Source organism: Scyliorhinus canicula, chromosome 13 (genome assembly GCF_902713615.1).
Source record: "Scyliorhinus canicula chromosome 13, sScyCan1.1, whole genome shotgun sequence".
NCBI classification, from domain to species: Eukaryota; Metazoa; Chordata; class Chondrichthyes; order Carcharhiniformes; family Scyliorhinidae; genus Scyliorhinus; species Scyliorhinus canicula.
Genome location: NC_052158.1, coordinates 54,255,902 through 54,276,064, shown reverse-complemented (window position 1 = coordinate 54,276,064; position 20,163 = coordinate 54,255,902). Strand labels below are relative to the sequence as shown.

The following is a 20,163-nucleotide window of genomic DNA, read 5'->3' as shown; positions in this document are numbered from 1 at the left end:
GTTCGTTTTGGGTTGGAACTGATTCCCCATCACAGGAGGGCAAAGCCAAGCAGGGGGCAAAGGCCTAGTGCAAACACACGATGCAGCCACTTCAAACCGCGTGCCCAGACTAGCGCAGTCGCTGGAAGCGCACGCGCGCTGCCCGGGCCCGGCCGAGGCGCACGCGCGCTGCCCGGGCCCGGCCGAGGCGCAGGCGCGCTGCCCGGGCCCGGCCGAGGCGCAGGCGCGCTGTCCGGTCCCGGCCGAGGCGCAGGCGCGCTGCCCGGGGCCCAGACACCGCCATGAAGATGCCGAGAGGGGGATGGAGTTGGAGTTTCCCCGGCGCGGGTTAGAGCCCGGAGCGGACACTGAGCTGAGAGAGCGGCGCTCGGCAATGGCGACCACAGCCCCAGGCCGGGGGATATTGCCAATTCTGTGGCGGGCCCTTGTGCTGCTTGGGAGCTGTGGCGGCTTGTGTCGGGGTGGACCAGGGATTAACGTTTACCTGAGCGTGGAGGAGATGCGGAGGCTAATCGGTGAGTTGGGGGCGGGCCGGGGGAGGGAGGGAGACCGCTGACCGCTGACCGCCCCTCGGCGGGGAACTGCTCCTGGGCCCGAGGTTAATGCCGAGTTAGGGTGACCCCCATCCCGGGGGGAAAGGCCTGGGCTCAGCCTGGGCGATGGGCAGGGGATATGGCTGCAGTGATTTATCCAGAGGGGAGAGCTGAGGAGCTTCCCCAGCACAAAGAAGCTGACTGTGTGTGGATACAGACTGTCTCCCACAGCAATACCATCCCATCCTCATTATCCAGTTCAAACAATATGATTTAAATCCTCATCTGTATCATAGTTTGCATAACATAGTTTATTGGCAAAATATATCTTGTACAACATTGAGGTGAAACTTAATTTCTGTAATGCAGAAAATTGGCTGGTTTGTAAAGCTCCTTAAAATAGGCTTGTTTGCAAATAATAACCTCTTTGAAGTGCTCATTGCCAGGCGAATTTATAAAAATACCACTCTTAAGTACAAACAGGACCCTCTGTCCAGAGGTATAAACCATACTCTTAAACTGATTGGTCAGTATCGATCAGAAAGGGCTTGAATGGCTGAAGATGTTTCTCACCATCAGGTGATGGTGTGCTGTCATGCTCGTGGTCAGTGACAGAAAGTTTCATATCGTGAAGTTGGGAGATTAAAGCATTAATAAATGCTACCTCATCGTGGAAGGGAAATTGAGTGTTAAACTTCAAAACAACATAGGATGGTGGAGTAGGCGGAAGAGTGACAGATAACAACATTTTAAAGCAGAGAACTGAGAAGTGATACATTTGGGAGGAAGAACAACGAGAGACAATATAAAATAGAGTACAATTTGAAAGGGGGCGCAGGAGGTGAAGAACCTGTAAGTCATAGTGCAGAAATCATAGAAGGTTGCAGGGCAGGTTGAGAAATCAGGTTTGGACCGAATAAAAAGAAACAAAGTACAAAAGCAAGGGAGCTCCGTTTTAACTTCTGCTTCAGCCCTGAATGGAGTGTTATATTCAATTCTGGATATCATACTTCAGGAAGGCCATTCAGCCTTTGGAATATGTTCTACTGTGTGATGAGATTATTGCCTAATCTGATTGTGGCTTCACTTCTACCGTTCTGTCAGATCCCCCCCCACCATAACACTTGAACACCTTGTCAGTGAATAATCTGTGTAACTCGTATATACTCAATGACCCAGTTTCCGCTGCTCCCTGGGGAAAGAATGCTCCAGACTAACTCTGAGAGAAAATAAGTTTCTTCTTATTGGAGTGCTAAATTGGAGACTCCTGATTTTATACTGTGCCTCTGAGGGGAAACATGAACATTGTCTAGTCACCTCAGGATCTTGTATGTTTCAATAAGATCATAGAATTCCTACAGAAGGAAGCCATTCGGCCCATCAGATCTACACCGACTCTCCAAAAGAGCACCCTCCCTAGACCCAGTCCTCAGTCTAACCTTTGGACACTAAGGGACAATTTAGCACGATCTATCCACCTAACTTGCACATCTTTGGACTAGATCACCTCTTAGTCTTCTAAATTCTATTCCAGCCTTTCCTGTCAACCCCGGAATCAGTTGAATAAACCTCCTCCATGCTTCTAATGCACTTTTCTCCTTTCTTTAGGAAGGAGTCAAAACTGTACACCTCAAATTCAATCTCATTAAACCCCTGTACAAGTGTAGCAGTGCTTCCTACTTCTATACTCGATTCCCTTGTCACTCGATAAATTGTCTCTTCATGCCCAAACGGTTCGGTGGGGTTACTGGGTTACGGGGATGGGGTGGACGTGTGGAAGGTACTCTTTCCAAGGGCTGGTGCAGACTCGATGGGCCAAATGGCCTCCACTGTAAATTCTATGATTCTATGATCCATTTATCCCTACTATCTGTTTCCTGTTAACTAACCAATCCTTTATCCATGCTAACCGTCTTAAACCTCTGATTCTTAATGCTTCCACCAATGGGAACAGTTTGTCCCTATCTACTCTGTCTATATGCCTCATGATTTTGAGCACCTCGACTCTCTCCTCTAAGGAGAACAGTCCCATCTCCTTCAATGTATCTACATAACTGAAGTTCCTCCATGTTACCCCCACACCTGGAGCTCTTGTTTTATGTGGTAACGTGAAGACATTAGAGGGGCTCCAGAAAACATTCACGCGGATGGTTCCAGGAATGAAGAACTTCAATTAACTGGATCAGTTGGAGAAGTTGAAGTTAAACAATAAGATTTTCTTAAACTTGGAGAATGGGCATGTGAATGCCAAATTAACTTCAATAGAGAGAACTGAGGGGTGGTGCGTTTTGCTCAAATGAATGAGGTCCCACACACCTTGGGAGAAAGTAAATGCGGGAAGAGAAACAGATTTACAAATCATTAAAAGGAGCACCATAAGTTAATAAGGCAATGAAACGTTCAAACAAGCATTCAACTTTACTTCTCAAATACCAGAATTGAAATCAAACCAGTTACTTTTAACTTGTATTGAATCTTTCGACTGTTCCAATAACCTTATTACAGAAAGAATATAGAGATATTGAAGAAGGTACAAACAAGATTTACGAGGATAGTGCCAGAGCTAAAAAATCAACTAAGCAAGAAAGCCTGACCTAGCTGGGTTTTAATAGGGTACCAGGTTAAAGTCCAACAGGTTTGTTTCAAACCTGAGGAAGGAGCTGCGCTCCGAAAGCTCGTGTTTGAAACAAACCTGTTGGACTTTAACCTGGTGTTGTAAGACTTCTTACTGTGCTCACCCCAATCCAACACCGGCATCTCCACATCATGGCTACCATCGACACCGCAAACTGCCAGCTCAAAGTGGAGAGGATCTCCAGGAAGATCACGCATATAGACACTGACACGTGAGGAAGAAGCAGTGCTCCGAAAGCTCGTGTTTAAAACAAACCTGTTGGACTTTAACCTGGTGTTGTATGACTTCTTACTGTGCTCACCCCAGTCCAACACCGGCATCTCCACATCATCTTTAATAGGGTAGACATAGAGAGGATGTCGCCTTGAGAGGATGACGAGACTAAATTTCATAAATATGAAATAATCTCAAATAAATCTAATAGGTAATTCAGGAGGAAGTAATATACCCAGATAGTGAATAGAATTTGGAACTTGTTACTGCAGGGACCAGTTGAAGTGAAAATCATAGGTGCAGTTTTGGAAAATTATAGAATAGTTACGGTACAGAAGGAGGCCATTTGGCCTATCATGTCTGTGCTGGCTCTCTGGAAGAACAATTCACCTACTGCCATTCCCCTGTCTTTTCCCACATTCTGTCTTTTGAGAAATCCAATTCACACTTTAATGTCCCGATTAATCCTGCCTTTAACGCACTCTGGCTGCCCGTTCCAGACTAACAACTTATTGAACGAAAAGGCTTTTCCCAATGTCACCATTACTTCTTTTGCAAATTGCACTCTGTACCTTAAATCTGTGCTCTCTGGTCCTTGATCCTTTCACCAATGGGACAGTTTCTCCCTCTGTCCAGAGCATTCATGATGTTGAACACCTTGATCAAATCTCCCCTCTACCTTTTCTTCTCCAAGGAGAACAATTCCAACTTCTCTAATCTATCCATGTAACTGACGTTCCATACCCTGAAACTGTTGTTGCAAATCCTTCTCATGGTTTTGTATCATCTGTAAATTTTGAAATAATGTCCTGCACATCAAAGTCTAGGTCGTTAATACATATATCAGGGTGAACAAGTATCCCATCATTTCAGATCTGACCCTGGAAAACAATAAATACTCGCTGATAACAAAACACCAGCTGCTGGGCATGTGCTGCAAACTTTCTTCCAGCCAGCAAAATAACTGTTCACTCCTGTCTGCTTCCTGTCACTCAAACAGTTTTGTATCCAAGTTGCTGCTGTCCCTTTTATTCCATGAGCTATAACTTTGTTCCCAAGTGTGGCACTGTATCAAATGACTTGAGGGCAGCACAGTGGTTCAATGCTTAGCACAGCTGCCTCACGGCGCTGAGGTTCGATCCTGGCTCTGGTCACTGTTCCGTGTGGAGTTTGCACATTCTCTCTATGTTTGCAGGGGTTTCGCCTCCACAACCCAAAGATGTGCAGGGTAGGTGGACTGGCCACGCTAAATTTCCCCTTAATTGGAAAAAATTAATTGGGTACTTGAAATCTTTATATAAAAAAAATGACTTTTAGACCATAAGACGTAGAAACACAATTGGGCCACTCGGCTTAGCAACAGTGCCTTCAGTTCCTTCCTCCAGATCATTAATGTATGTTGTGAAAAGTTGTGGTCCCTGCACAGATCCTGCACACACCACTAGTCAGCAGCTGCCATCCTGAAAAAGACCCCTTTATCCCCACTCTCTGCCAGTCAGCCAATCCTCTATCCATGCCAGGATCTTGCCCTTAACATCATGAGGTCTTGACTTTTTAAAAATAAAAATAGCATAGTGGTTTGCACTGTTGCTTCACAGCTCCAGGCTCCCAGGTTCAATTCCCGGCTGGGTCACTGTCTGTGCGAAGTCTGCACATTCTCCCCGTGTCTGCGTGGGTTTCCAGTTGGTGGGTGCTCCAGTTTCCTACCACAGTCCAAAGATGTGCGGGTTAGGTGGATTGGCCATGCTAAATTGCCCTTGGTGTCCAAAAATGTAAAGTGGGGATTGCGGGGATAGGGTAGATACGTGGGCTCGAGAATGGTGCTCTTTGTAAGGACTTGTGCAGACTCGATGGACCAAATTGCCTCCTCCTGCACTGTAAGTTCTATGATTCTATGAACTCTAACAGATTTGTCAGACATGACCTTCCTTTGACAAAGCCGAGCTGACTCAGTCCTATTTTATCATGCACTTTCAAGTACTCTGCGATCTCATCTTTAATAACGGACTCTAAAATCTTACCAATGACCAAAGTCAGGCTAACCGGCCTATAATTTCCCATCTTCTGCCTCCCTCCCTTCTTAAACAATGGTGTTACATTAGCCACTTTTCAGTCCTCTCGGACCCTTCCTGCCTCCAGGGATTCCTGAAAGATCGCCACCAATGCCTCCACAATCTCCTCGGCTATCTCTGTTACAACCCTGGGGTGTACGCCATCCGGTCCAGGTGATGTATCCACCTTCAGACCTTTCAGTTTCCTCAGAATCTTCTCCTCAGTAATGGTCACTCACTCACCTCTGTCCCATAATTTTCCTGGAGCTCTGGTATCTTCCACCGTGAAGACTGATGGAAAGTAACTATTCAGTTTGTCTGCAATTTCTTTGTTTCCTATTACTACTTTTCCAGCCATGTTTTCCAGTGGTCCAATGCCTACTTTGTCTCTCTCTTACCTTTTATATATTGAAAAAACTCTTCCTATTTTTTTTTATATTACTAGCTAGCTTGCACTCATATTTCATCTTCACTCCCCTTATTGCTTGTTTAGTTGTCCTCTGCTCACTTTTAAAGGCTTTCCAATCCTTTGGCTTCTCACTAATCCTTGCCACTTTGTATGCCTTTTTGTTTGCTTTTATGCTGCCCTTGACTTCCCTCGTTAACCATGGATGCCATGTTTTCTCCTTCTTGGGATGAATTTCTGCTGTGCCTCCTGAATAACCCCAAAACATTCCTGCCATTGCTGTTACACTGTCTTCCCTACCAGACTCCTTTTCCAAACAACTCTGGCCAGCTCCTCCCTCATGTCTTTTTTTAAAAAATATTTAGATTAGCCAATTATTTTTTCCAATTAAGGGGCAATTTAGCGTGGCCAATCCACCTACTCTGCACATTTTTGGGTTGTGGGGGCGAAACCCACGCAGACACGGGGAGAACGTGCAAACTCCACACGGACAGTGACCCAGAGCCGGGATCGAACCTGGGCCCTCAGCGCCGTGAGGCGGTTGTGCTAACCACTAGGCCACCGTGCTGCCCCTCCTCCCTCATGTCTTTGTAGTTACCCTTATTTAATTGAAATACTATTACATCTGATTGCAGCTTCTCCCTCTTGGGCTGCAGGGTAAATTCTATCATATTGTGGTCGCTGCCCCCTAAGGGTTCCTTCACCTTAAGATCCCTAATCCAGTCTGCCTCATTACACATCACCAAATCCAGAATTGCCTGTTCCCTATTGGGCTCTACCATAAGCTGCTCCAAAAATCCATCTCTTAAACATTCCACAAATTCCTTTTCTTGGGATTCACTTCCAATACCAACCTGATTTTCACAGTCCACCTGCGTATTGAAGTCGACCATGATTGTAATATTGCCTTTTTTTGCTTTCTCTATCTCGATTTATTTTCTGCCCTACATCCTGACTACTGCTAGGGGCCTGTACATAACTCCTATCAGGGTCTTTTTACCTTTGCGATTCAAAGACTCCACTTCCACTGCCTTTTTCAGCTCTTCTCCATCCAGCTGGAGGGCAAGAGATAAACTTCAATCCTTAAACTGAAAGTTACACAAAGAGCTCTGCATAGATGCCTTAATTGCAGAATGCATTTCAAAATACATAACAACTCATAATGAATTGGCAAAATATAGAGATTCTGTGCCTTCTGATCCTATATTGCTCCTTGCTATCGATTTAACTTCATTCCTTACTGATATTGCAGCCCCCTTTGCCCATCGGCCTGTCCTTTCGATAGGACACATATCCTTGTATATTTAGATCCCAACCCTGATACTCTTGCAGCCAAGTCTCTGATGCCCGCAACATCGTACCGGCCAATTTCAACGTGTGCAACAAGCTCATTTACCTTGTTCCGTATACTGCACGCATTTAGGTACAACACCCTCAGTCCTCACACACAATTTACAGTGCAGAAGAAGGCCATTCGGCCCATCGAGTCTGCACCGGCTCTTGGAAAGAGCACCCTACCCAAGGTCAACACCTCCATCCTATCCCCATAACCCAGTAACCCCACCCAACACTGACGGCAATTGTTGACACTAAGGGCAATTTATCATGGCCAATCCACCTAACCTGCACATCTTTGGACTGTGGGAGGAAACCGGAGCACCCGGAGGAAACCCACGCACACACGGGTTGTCACCTTTTTTGCTCTGCCTGAGGGTGATGTTGTTCTCTTATTTTAGAAGTACATGTCCATCACATCACCAGTATTGTCCATATTAACCCTCTTTTACCTCTTGAAGAAATTGAAGCAAGCTGTTTAAACATGATTTTCTGTCAACAAATCTGTGCAGGCGTTCCATAATTAATCAGGATTTGTCCAAGTCACTATTTTCTCTCAAATTAAAGTTGGAATCTTTCTCACCAACAGCCTGTAATTGCTGGACTTAATAGTAGATAAATAGATAAGAAAGAAGTGTGTTGATAGTTGAAGTGAGGAGGGAGAAGGTGCAGGTGAAGTATAAACAGCGGCAGAGACAAGTTGGGGTAAGTTCTAGGTTTGCAAGTAACTGAAATTTTTTGCTAGGTGCAATTGCTAACAAGTTGAACATGTTTTGCCAATGTTTCACTGACTTATGTATTTTGAAATGCATTCTGCAATTAGGACCTCTGTGCAGGTAAAAACCTGTGCTTAATTGTGTTTGTGTAACTTTTAGTTTAAGTATTGAAGTTTATCTCTGTTGCCCTCCAGCTGGATGGAGGAGAGCTGAAAAAGGCAGTGGAAATTGAGTCTTTGAATATTTTTAAGGCAGAGGTGGATAGATTCTTGATTAACGTGAGGCCGAAAGGTTATCTGTGGTCAGCAGGAGTGTGAGGTTTGTTGCTCGTTCTGGGTGAGTGTGCTTTACACTCAATTGGCTCTGTTTTATTCCTTAGATCTAGAGTCGCCAGGTATCCTTATGATACCGCTTCGAGGTTCAAGTTCAGATCAGTGACTCAATACACCAGTTAGTAAGTTCAAACAAGACACGTTTATTATTACACAGTTATTTGCTACTCATGCATATAATACTAAGACTAAACTGTTCCTACCACTACTAGGCCAATACTTATCTGGAATAAGGGAACTGCCGGATCAGGGAACAATGGCCTCTTGCTTTGTCCTGGATCCGCAGGCTTCCAGTTGGTGTGGACTAAAGTGTCTACTCTCGTAGCGTGCGTTGTATGACACTTGCTTGTCGGTGTAGCAATTGGCCAGGCCTCTCCTTCTCACGTCCAAGTTCCTGGAGAGCTGCTGCAAAGGTGTTCTGCTGGGAGGGCCGGCTAAGAGAGAGAGCTGGGGTCGGGGTCTCTGTCTTATACTGTTTTGGGTTTCGCGCCCATCTGGGCGGACCCTCTATAAACTTGCAATCGATTGGGTCTCTTCCCAATCGATTGATTTGAATTTCCCCAATAACGGGGCTGTTCCTCGATCACTGGGCGGTTCTTGGGGCTGTTTGTATCTTATTGTCCGGGACTCCTGCTGGCGCCAAAGAGTCTAGCTTGGCCTTTGTTATTCTTAATAGTGTCCATTGTGCCCGGGAATCACCGGGAATCGCTCAATTAATATGCGCAGCTTGTTAGTTTCTATGCTGTCTGGTTTCTTCACAGACAGAATCCACAGAGTGGTTCTGCAACCTGCTTGCCTCTCTGACATTGTCCAATTTTCCCTGCATGCAATTCAATGTTCCATTTTATGTCGGGAAGTGGCCAACTTCGGTGGCTACAGGTTCAGATCGCAATCCGATCAGCCAGGGTAAAACGGTGACGAGGGAGAGAATAGGACCTCTAAAGGATAAACAAGGTCATCTATGTGCAGATCTGTGGCGCAGTGGTTCGCACTGTATTCTCATGCACCGAGATCCCAAGTTCAATCCCGGCTCTGGGTCACTGTCCGTGTGGAGTTTGTACATTCTCTCCGTGTTTGCGTGGGTTTCGCCCTCTATCTGCACATCCACAAGGGATGAGAGAGGTCCTAAATGAATATTTATCGTCAGTATTTACTGTTGAGAAAGACATGAATGTTGGGGAAATTGAGGAAATAAAAAGTGATGTCTTGAGGAGTGTACATATTACAGAGAAGGATGTGCTGGAGGTATTAAACGCATCAAGATAGGTAAATCCCCGGAACCTGATGAAATTTATCCCAGGACGTTGTGGGAGACCAGGGAGAAATTGCCGGCCCCCTAGCTGAGATATTTGAATTATTGACAGCCACAGGAGAGGTGCCTGAAGATTGCAGGGTAGTAAATGCTGTGCCCTTGTTTAAGAAGGGCTATAGGGATAAGCCTGGGAACGACAGACCGGTTAGCCTTACTTCTGAAGTGGGTAAATTGTTAGGTATTCTGAGGGATCTACAGGCAAGGGCTAATTGGGGAAAGTCAGCATGGCTTTGTAAGGGGAAAGTCATGTCTCTCAAATTTTGAGTTTTTTGAAGGGGCAACCAAGAAGGTAGATGTGGGCAGTGCAGTCGACTTTGTCTACATGGACTTTAGCCAGGCCTTTGACAAGGTACCGCATAGTAGGTTGTGGCAAATGGTAAAATCTCACGGGATCCAGGGTGAGGTAGCCAATTGGATACAAAATTGGCTTGGCAACCAAAGCCGAAGAGTGGTTGTGGAGTGTTGTTTTTCAAACTGGAGGCCTGTGACCAGCGGTGAGAGTCTAAAACAAGGTTTAAGATGTGAGCAGAGAGATACAAAAGAGACCAGAGAGGAAATTATTTCGGAGGGTAGTGAGCATCTGGAATGGGCTGCCAGAGGCAGTGGTAGAGGCGGGTACAATTTTTTCCTTTAAAAAAAACAGTTAAGACAGTTAGATGGGCAGGGTGGGTATAGAGGGATGTGGGCCAAATGCGGGAAAGTGGGACTAGCTTAGTGATAGAAACTGGGCATCATGGAGTAGCCGGACTGAAAGGCCTGTTTCCATGATGTAAATCTTTCTGACTATGACTCTACCTTATTGAAGGGCAGAGTAGACTTGAGGGTCTGAGTGGCCTACTCCTCTTAATTGATATGATCTTAGTTCAGAAGGAAATGGATGAGTATTGAGATAATTGTGTTGCAGTGGTACAAGAACAGGTTCTCATTTGGTAATCTGCAGCCCGTTGGGCTCTACAGGAAGGTTTTAAAGCATGTGCCAAAGATTAATGTAATAATAGACCATTGAAAATTGAACATAGAACGTACAGTGCAGAAGGAGGCTATTTGGCCCATCGAGTCTGCACCGACCCACTTAAGCCCTCACTTCCACCCTATCCCTGTAACCCAATAACCTCTCCTAACCTTTTTGGACACTAAGGGGAATTTAGAATGGCCAATCCACCTCACCTACACGTCTTTGGGCTGTGGGAGGAAACCGGAGCACCCACGCAAACACGGGCAGAACGTGCAGACCCCGCACAGACAGTGACCCAGTGGGCAATCGAACATGGGACCCTGGCGCTGTAAAGCCACAGTGGTATCCACTTGTGCTGCCCCTGAAAGTGAAGGTTGAAGTTCTGCAGACTCACAAGGCTTGTGTTTCGTTTCACTTTTGGTTTGGCAGTCTGGGTGAAGGATTCCAACTAAGATTTGCAAAAGATTCAACTACACTCTCTTCATCAAGTCACCGTGAGGGTTGACTCTCTCTCCAGTATGTCTGGGTGCTGTTGTCTCAAGACTGCAAAGGCTTGAATTCAAACCCCAAGCTGAAGGCAAGGTTTGATGTGAGACAGTGTCTCCGGGAGGAAATAGGCCTGAATGTGAACTTTTACGTTGAAGGTCTAGTTTGATTCCCTTCTGTAGTGTTGGGATTCTATGATAAGAACTAAACAACAGAAGGCCTGTAAGTACCTGAATGAAGTTCTCTGCCAAGAAGACCACCATCAGCTGTAAACCAGAGGCTTTGTTCAATCAGCGTGCTGTTAGCAAAGCCTTCTACAAAGCTACCATTGGAAGAAGCAAAGACTCTGATCTTTTGACGTTCATCCTTATTGTTTTTGCCCTCTCCTGTGTGTGTATATATGTGTGTGTGTGTGTCTCAGTTCACTATCTATTTCACCTTTAATCTTGTTATAAATAAATAGTAATTGCGTTTCAACTTCCAAACCTGGTGATTGTAATTATTAGGCCATCAAGGGCTAAAGATTTGGGGATTTTTACAAGAGTTATTGGTTCATTAACTTGTGTTGTAATTCCTGGGCACCTGGGGCTGGAATCGACAGTGCAAGGGTGGTGTATCAGAGAGAGAAACTCAAGCTGGTGCAATGGGCAGCACGGTAGCATAGTGAATAGCAATATGGCTTCATAGCGCCAGGGTCCCAGGTTCGATTCCCGGCTTGAGTCACTGTCTGTGCAGAGTCTGCACATTCTCCCTGTGTCTGCGTAGGTTTCCTCCCGAAAGACGTGTTTTTAGGTAATTTGGATATTCTGCATTCTCCCTTGGTGTACCGGAACAGGTGCCGGAGTGTGTCGACTAGGGACTTTTCACAGTAACTTCATTGCAGTGTTAATGTAAGCCTTCTTGTGACAATAAAGATTATTATTAAGTGCAACAATGCTATATGAACGTTAGGAGGGAGAGAAGATCGGATCGGGCACTTGGTAAAATGTTTACAATGTATTTTTGTTTTCCTTATAAAGCAGCAACTTACAAGGGTCTGTGCCCAAAATATAAAGTGTTTTGATGCCTTTGAGGTCTGTATCTGTGTGATATTTGAGTGGAAAAACACTGGTCAGGAAATAACTTGTTACGGTTGCTGTGTAACTGAATTGTACGAACAATCATTAATGTAAATACCGTATATATCTATTTTAAGTCTGTAATTCCAGGAGTGAATTAACAAGTTAGAAGTTTCAGTTGAGTTAGTAAATACAGCCTTGTCTTTCACCTGTCTTTGTTCTGAGAGTTGGCTGCACTGTAAACAATCTTTGTGCACTGATTCCTGTTCTCCGCTGCCCACACTGTCTATCCTATTGAGGCCAATCCATCTGGTATCTTGTGTTGCCCTATTATGTATTCTCATGTATTTTCTTGAATTCTGTTTAATTCCATTTTCTTCTATGTACTGAATGATCTGTTGAGCTGCTTGCAGAAAAATACTTTTCACTGTACCTCGGTACACGTGACAATAAACAAATCCAATCCAATCCAATCCAATCCATGTCACCATGGGTCTTCATTATGGCCGCTTCGCAGGTGTTTTGCTTGTATTACCTCTCATTTGTCTACTTGGCTGTTCATGACACTAATAATATCCATCTAAATCCTTTAATTTCAAATACTCTATTCTTATTTCCTGTTGTCGCATTGGAAATTAGAATTGTGTAAGATAGCCAGGAATCATCAGTATATAATGCTTGCCTAAAGTATATAGAACTTGCAGATTGGAATAATTTGAGAGATGTTTATGGGTAATTGTGTGGAAAAAAGAGAGAATTTCAGCACAAGATGGGGAAAATTTGAGGATAGTAATTGAGTTGTATCGTTATTTCTGTTTTCTTGCATTTGATGTGTAACTGATTATTTTGTCGTAGGAATACTTGTGTACAGGGGACTGTGGATGTTTTAAAGATTTCCAAAGCAAGAATTTTGCAGAGTCCTAGTATCAAAGACTGACACCTGGATCTGCAACATTTTGACTGGTGAAGTAGAAATATCTAGTTGATGGAGCAGAGGTGCAAAGCTCATGATGAGATTTTAGTTGTTTGATTGGAATCAAGTTTTTGAAATGTTTGGTGATCAATGGTATTTTGATCAGCAATGTTTTGTAGGTAAGTTATCATTATTGGTTGTTTGGGGTAGTGAAGGGTGAAATATTTGATCTAAATTGGAAAAGTAAAGATAAATCAGTTTTAAAACCTTTTGTGGTTGTATTCATACTTTGAATTGTTAGTGTTTGGTTATTTCATTTTTGTTTAATGCCGGTTGGGATTTGTTTTCATTATAATATAGTTTATTGAAGCTTGCTGGCTAGGCCACATGACAAGCTGATGAAATACAAATGTCTGCTGTTCTTAATCTTCTAGGCCAACAGTTCTCAAACGTGTTTCTACAGATGTTGTTATCTTATGCTTTCTGAAATATTCCCTGCACATTCTCCACCCAGATGACACACCTAGCTCACTTTACGTTGTGCTTGTGGTAACTGCAGTTCACACCCATCTCCTGGCATGCACAAAAAAGTGTTCTGGCCTGAACACTTTACCCACCTTATGAGGCCAGCATTGCCTGGTAAACATTCATGGATGCTTGATAAATCTCCAAGGACCCCTATTTTTGAACTATAATTTTAAGTGGTAGAGTTTGGTGTTGCTCGTTTTGATCCCAACAGCTTCACCAATACTGTTGCTAATAATAATGATGTTGGTGAACCACAAGCCTTACCTTATATCGATCAAATGATCATACAACCAGTTAGTTAGTTCAAAAAATGGTTTATTTACATACACAAGAGTTAACACAATATCGACTACGAGTTAAACTACACCTATCAGCTACAATAACCTATACTTCAGGGCGACCGGCACTGTGCAAATGGATAAGGCCTTTATCTGGATTTCAATTGGCTGGTTCAAAGAAAGTGGCTCTGTATCTGCTGGGCTCATCCGTCAGGTAGCGATCATTGGTCTTGAACTTGGTTAGCTGATCCTGCGACAATTGGTTTGGCACAGGCCGGATCCAAAAGAGACAGAACACATAGCTGTGTCCTCTTTTATTCCTCTGGGATTTTGTGCACTTTGGGGCGGTCCTTAACCTTGGACCCAATAATTCGACAGGGCTCTGACCACTGTCTTTGATTTTGGCCGATAGGGCGAGTGCCTTGGTAGCTGGGTGGGTCCTTAGTGGTCATTGACCTTGGCAGTTGGGCTTTCTGCGTAAAGGGAGTGGCCCAATCAGTCTGTGGCTATACCGGTTGCTTGATTGGAGTTCTATTGTCCTGGAAAAATGGGCCATTGAAATGCAAACGAGCGGGGGGTTTCGAAGGGGCTGGTTTAGCTCACAAGGCTAAATCGCTGGCTTTTAAAGCAGACCAAGCAGGCCAGCAGCACGGTTCGATTCCCGTACCAGCCTCCCCGGACAGGCGCCGGAATGTGGCGACTAGGGGCTTTTCACAGTAACTTCATTGAAGCCTACTCGTGACAATAAGGGATTTTCATTTTCATTCATCAGGCCTGGTTACCTGTGTTTCAGATACACATCGGCTCTGTATCTGTTTGAGTCCTGGGTTGGCCATATTCCCATGGTCTTTTGCAGGTGGCCATCTTAGATGGCTACATCGGCAAGTGCTGTCAGAGAAGCACTTGATTAATAGGGGAGCAGGGGCTATGAGGTGAAGGCAGAATGGGGATGAGAAATATATCAGCCATAATTGAGCAGATTTGATGGGCTGAATGGCCTAATTCTTCTATGTATTATATTCTTGTCGTCTCCAAATCTGAGTTGCTGTAGTGCATCTTGATGATGCGATGGAAGGAGTCGGTCTTTAAAGTGGGTGATGGGCGATTGGATGAATTTATTTTTTCCGAGATGGTGTCAAGCTTCTTGACTGTTGTTGGAGCTGCAGCAATCTAGGCAATGGAGGCTATTGCATCACACTCCTGATTTAACTTAAATTCCAGACCAGTACTTCAGATAACTGCTATTAGAACATGACAAGAGGATTAAGCTATACATCCCCTCAAGCTTGATACATACACATTCAGTTATGTTATGGCTGATCTGAAAGTCAACTCCATTTACCTCCTTGATTCTTGATCTTTAGCATGGCCAATCCACCTGACCCCACATCTTCGTATACCAGTCAATGAAAGTAGTTTGACAGGTTGTAATCTAACCGTGTACAGCTACCGCTAGGCGATCTCCGCTAAAGGGAACAAGCCCTGTTCCCTTGTGGGCTGGTTTAGCTCACTGGGCTAAATCACTGGCTTTTAAAGCAGACCAAGCAGGCCAGCAGCATGGTTCGATTCCCGTACCAGCCTCCCTGGACAGGCGCCGGAATGTGGCGAATAGGGACTTTTCACAGTGACTTAATTGAAGCCTTAATTGAAACTCGTGACAATAAGCAATTTTCTATTTCTATTTCTGTTTCTCCAACCTAATGCTGTTGATGAAACCCCACATCCTGGAGACTTTGCACTCTGAAAGATGCAAAACATATTGACTGTTTAAAGCAGTGATTGATGTTAAGGAATGGGTTAAGAAACATTTCAATTAGATGTCTCTGATCCAATAATTGGCACTGATATGTAAAGAGGGTACAGGTGACCTTTGGGGAAAGTGATGTGATGATAGAGTTTGGTGCTGAGTGTGTTCCAAGTAAAGGTGTTTGGGAAAAGGAGCAGATCTCTTGACTCTTTACTCAATAGCAGCTCGAGGCTAACAGTGGTAGCAGAGGATGGTTGCTGTGTAAAGGATTGAAAGATACATTTCCAAGAAAACAAAACATCAAGTGAGAAGGAAAAACGAAAATGTGGCTGAACCTAGGATAAAGATGGCCGGATATGACTATCCCCCGTTATTTTCTGAAAGGGGATTGTACGACCAATGGAGAAGTGAAGTTGTTATGTGGACTAAGATAACTGCCCTGGGAAAGAGGAAACATTGGCTCTTTCTCTACCTTATGACAGTAAAATCCGGAGCAAAGTGTTTTCTGAGCTGAAATTGGAAGAGTTAGACTCTGAAGGTCTGGAGACTCTATTACATTTTATGGATAAGATTTATCAAAAGGATGACTTGTTAAGTGCGTGCGAAGCCTGGTCAGAATTCGATAGATTCCGTAAAACAGAGGATATCTCTATTGAGGACTACATAATGGAATTTAGCTGACGATACAGAAGGCTGCACAAACACCGCCTGGAATTTTCACAGTCTGTGTTGGCATTTATGTTACTGGACTAGAACATAGAACATAGAACAGTACAGCACAGAACAGGCCCTTCGGTCCTCGATGTTGTGCCGAGCAATGATCACCCTACTCAAACCCACGTATCCACCCTATACCCGTAACCCAACAATCCCCCCATTAACCTTACTTTTTAGGACACTACGGGCAATTTAGCATGGCCAATCCACCTAACCCGCACATCTTTGGACTGTGGGAGGAAACCGGAGCACCCGGAGGAAACCCACGCACACACGGGGTGGACGTGCAGACTCCACACAGACAGTGACCCAGCCGGGAATCGAACCTGGGACCCTGGAGCTGTGAAGCATTTATGCTAACCACCATGCTACCGTGCTGCCCGTGACTGTGCAAGAGTGTCCAATATGGTAGGCTTCTGGTTTTGACAGGAGTTACGTTTGCGGATAATGATACCTTATTTGATCAGATAATAGAGGCCTTAAAGAATTTCCTGGGGAAACATTCAATTCCTATGGCCCTTATGTCACACATGCAATAAAGCAGGCTGTGGAAGATACCAAACAGCAAGAACTGCATGGTTGGAGTGAATTTGGGGTATACACAGAAGTACCGGATAGGGGACAATGAACTCTCTCCCACAGATGGATTTGCACAGAAAATATTCTTCCAGATGGAACTTATAAGGCAACGGCCAGGCTTGTGGCAAGGGGATTTGAAGAAAATTTAGATCAGGATTTAAGGGTAGATTCACCTACGGAAGGAAAGATTATTTTAAAGATCTTCTCGGCTCTATTAGCCACAAAGGCATGGGAATGGAAATCTATGGATATAAAAGCTGCCTTTTTGCAGGGGCATCAGCTTCAGAGATACATTTTTCTTCTAAAGGGGCAGCTAACACAGAAGAGGTACTCTGGAAGTTGAATTCTGAAGTGTATATGGATTAAATCATGTGTCTAGAGTCTGGTATTTTTCGGTCGGTCAGTTTTGTTAAAGTTAGGCTGTTGCCAATTGAAACCAGATCCAGCAATGTTTTACTGGCACCATAAGGGAAATCCTTCTGGCATCTTTATGATGCATGTTGATGATTTTTTTGTGGGGTGGGACTAGCAATTTCGAAGATATTGTAATCTCTGGGCTGAGGAAAGAATTCGGGGTTGGAAGTCAGGCTTCCGGTGCATCTAAATATATTGGACTGGAAATCGAACAGACTAAGTTAGGGACAACTTTACGTCAACAACTTGTTTGGAGAGCATCAGCCCAATAGCAATTAGTCGTAGTCGGATTTCACAAAAAGACGCAGTTGTTTCAAAGATGGAAAACGCGCAACTGCAAAGTTTAATTGGGCAACTGAATTGGTTAGGTAGACAGACTAGCCCGGACGTTAGTTTTGATGTCTTGAAGTTGAATACAAAAATGAATGATCCTAAAGTGGACGACATAATGAGGGCAAATAAAGCGTTGGTCAAACTAAAAAGCAAGAGTGTGTTTTGAGGTTCCCGGTTTTAGGTGATTTTAGGATCTTGAAACTCATAGTTTATAGTGGTGCACCCTATGCAAATTTATGTGATGGAGTTTCAAGCGCAGGAGGTTTTATAATTTTTCTGTTGGGGAACAATGGTAAATGTCCTCTTGTGTGGGAAACAAAGGAAATAAGGAGAGTGGCCAAAAGCACTTTGGCTGCTGAGACTTTAAGCCTTGTACAGGTGGTGGATATGACCTTGTATATCTCAGATATTGACAGACATTTTGGGATATGGGGATTTGGGTAACAGGGGCAGCAGGGTAGCATGGTGGTTAGCATAAATGCTTCACAACTCCAGGGTCCCAGGTTCGATTCCCGGCTGGGTCACTGTCTGTGTGGAGTCTGCACGTCCTCCCCCTGTGTGCGTGGGTTTCCTCCGGGTGTTCCGGTTTCCTCCCAGAGTCCAAAGATGTGCGGGTTAGGTGGATTGGCCATGCTAAATTGCCCGTAGTGTCCTAATAAATGTAAGGTTAAGGGGGGTTTGTTGGGTTACGGGTATAGGGTGGATATGTGGGTTTGAGTAGGGTGATCATGGCTCGGCACAACATTGAGGGCCAAAGGGCCTGTTCTGTGCTGTACTGTTCTATGTTCTATACCCATTGAGTGCCACATTGACAATACATCCCTGTGGGAAAATGTGCACTCTACAAAAAGTGTTGTTGCCCTTTTAATAACAAGTGGAATACTAACCCACCAGCGTCACCAATAATGTTGCCAATCGGCACCGGAGACGCCAATAATGTTGCTCTTTCAGGGGTGTCTACTTTAGTCAGATATTAGTATGACCGTTATTAATGAGGATATTGCTTTCAGAGTCGCCAGGTATCAAATGATACCACCACTAAGGTTCAACCGGATATTGATCAAAGACTCAACAATCAGTCAATTAATTCAAGTTCAATAATAGTTTATTTACACACAAGATTGACTCTCGCATGCAACATAAAAACACTACAAGCTAAATTATACCTAACACTATAACAACCTGTACTTAACTTTGGGCACCCGGCTTTGGCAGAGGAACAAGGCCTTTGTTCGGATCTGGAGTGGCTGGGTCTGGGGAAGTAACTTCGGTTCTGCTGGGCTCATCCGTCTGGTAGCAATCGTTGATCTTGAACTTGCTTCTGGTTGTGGTGCTGCAGTTGGCTTCAGGTATACGTCGGGCCGAAGAGTGCCGGTGCGCCGCAGCCAAAGGAGATCCAACACATGTCAGTCTCTCTCTTTATCCTTTGGGGTTTCGTGCTCTTTTGGGTGGTCCTTCACTTTGGACATCCTTGACCCTTGCACCAGGGAGGCAACATACCATCCTGGAGTCTCGATTGCGTCCACAGAACCGCCTGTCTATTCCCCTTACGATCGAGTCCCCTATCACTATAGCCCTGCCATTTTTCTTCCTGCCCTGCTGTGCAGCAGAGCCAGCCACGGTGCCATGAACCTGGCTGCTGCTGCCTTCCCCTGGTGAGCCATCTCCCTCAACAGTATCCAAAGCGGTATATCTGTTTTGCAGGGAGATGACCGCAGGGGACACCTGCACTGCCTTCCTACTCTTGCTCTTTCTTTTGGTCACCCATTTTCTATCTCCCTCAGTAACCTTCACCTGCGGTGTGACCAATTCGCTAAACGTGCTATCCACGACCTCCTCAGCATCGCGGATGCTCCAAAGTGAGTCCATCCGCAGCTCCAGAGCCGTCAAGCGGCCTAACAAGTGCTGCAACTGAATACACTTCTTGCACGTGAAGGAGCCAGGGACAGTGGACGTGTCCCTGAGCTCCCACATCGCACATGAGGAGCATGACACGGCTCTGGGATCTCCTGCCATGTCTTAAACCCTTGGTAAACTTAAACAACTAGAATTTCAAAATAAAAATAAATAAATTAGACAATGAAAAGAAAAAGAGAGACTACTTACCAGTCACTTACCAGGGTTAAAAAGCACCTCCTCACACTCTGCACCAAATTACCTCACTGCACCAAATTACCAAGTTTCAATCCCCACTCTGGATGAGTCTCACACCGGATGTGTCTCCTGGAAAAGTGCTAGTTTACTGTGTGCGCTGTCTGTCTGTCTTTTATACAGACCTCAGCTAACCGATGACTCAAAAAATACCTTAACTTCAAAGAGAAGAATACAATGTGCCCCTAAACAGGCCTCAGGTGATTGACAGATAACTGCCTCTCAGCAATTAGGGTGGGGGCAGCTTCAACCAATCAGACACTAAGGTCCACACTGCACTTTTAACTGAAAAACAGCAGAATTAGATTTTCCACTTACCTTTGCTGATTTACCTCACTGCACCAAATTACCAAGTTTCAATCCCCACTCTGGATGAGTCTCACTCCGGATGTGTCTCCTGGAAAAGTGCTAGCTTTTGGGAAGACATCCCAATGAATGTCTTCTGTTAGTCTCTCCATCTCGATCTCTGCA

At 44.7% G+C, this 20,163-nt stretch overlaps 1 protein-coding gene across 1 annotated transcript in view; it reads left to right on the top strand.

The window, feature by feature from the left end:
* The first annotated feature begins 245 nt into the window (after positions 1–245).
* Positions 246–20,163, top strand: part of ryk (receptor like tyrosine kinase) — a 319,820-nt gene continuing 299,902 nt past the window's right edge. The window contains exon 1 of the mRNA XM_038815667.1: positions 246–515. Within this exon, the coding sequence (XP_038671595.1) occupies positions 302–515 (214 nt within the window). The 5' untranslated portion in view covers positions 246–301. The remainder of the gene's footprint in view (positions 516–20,163) is intronic.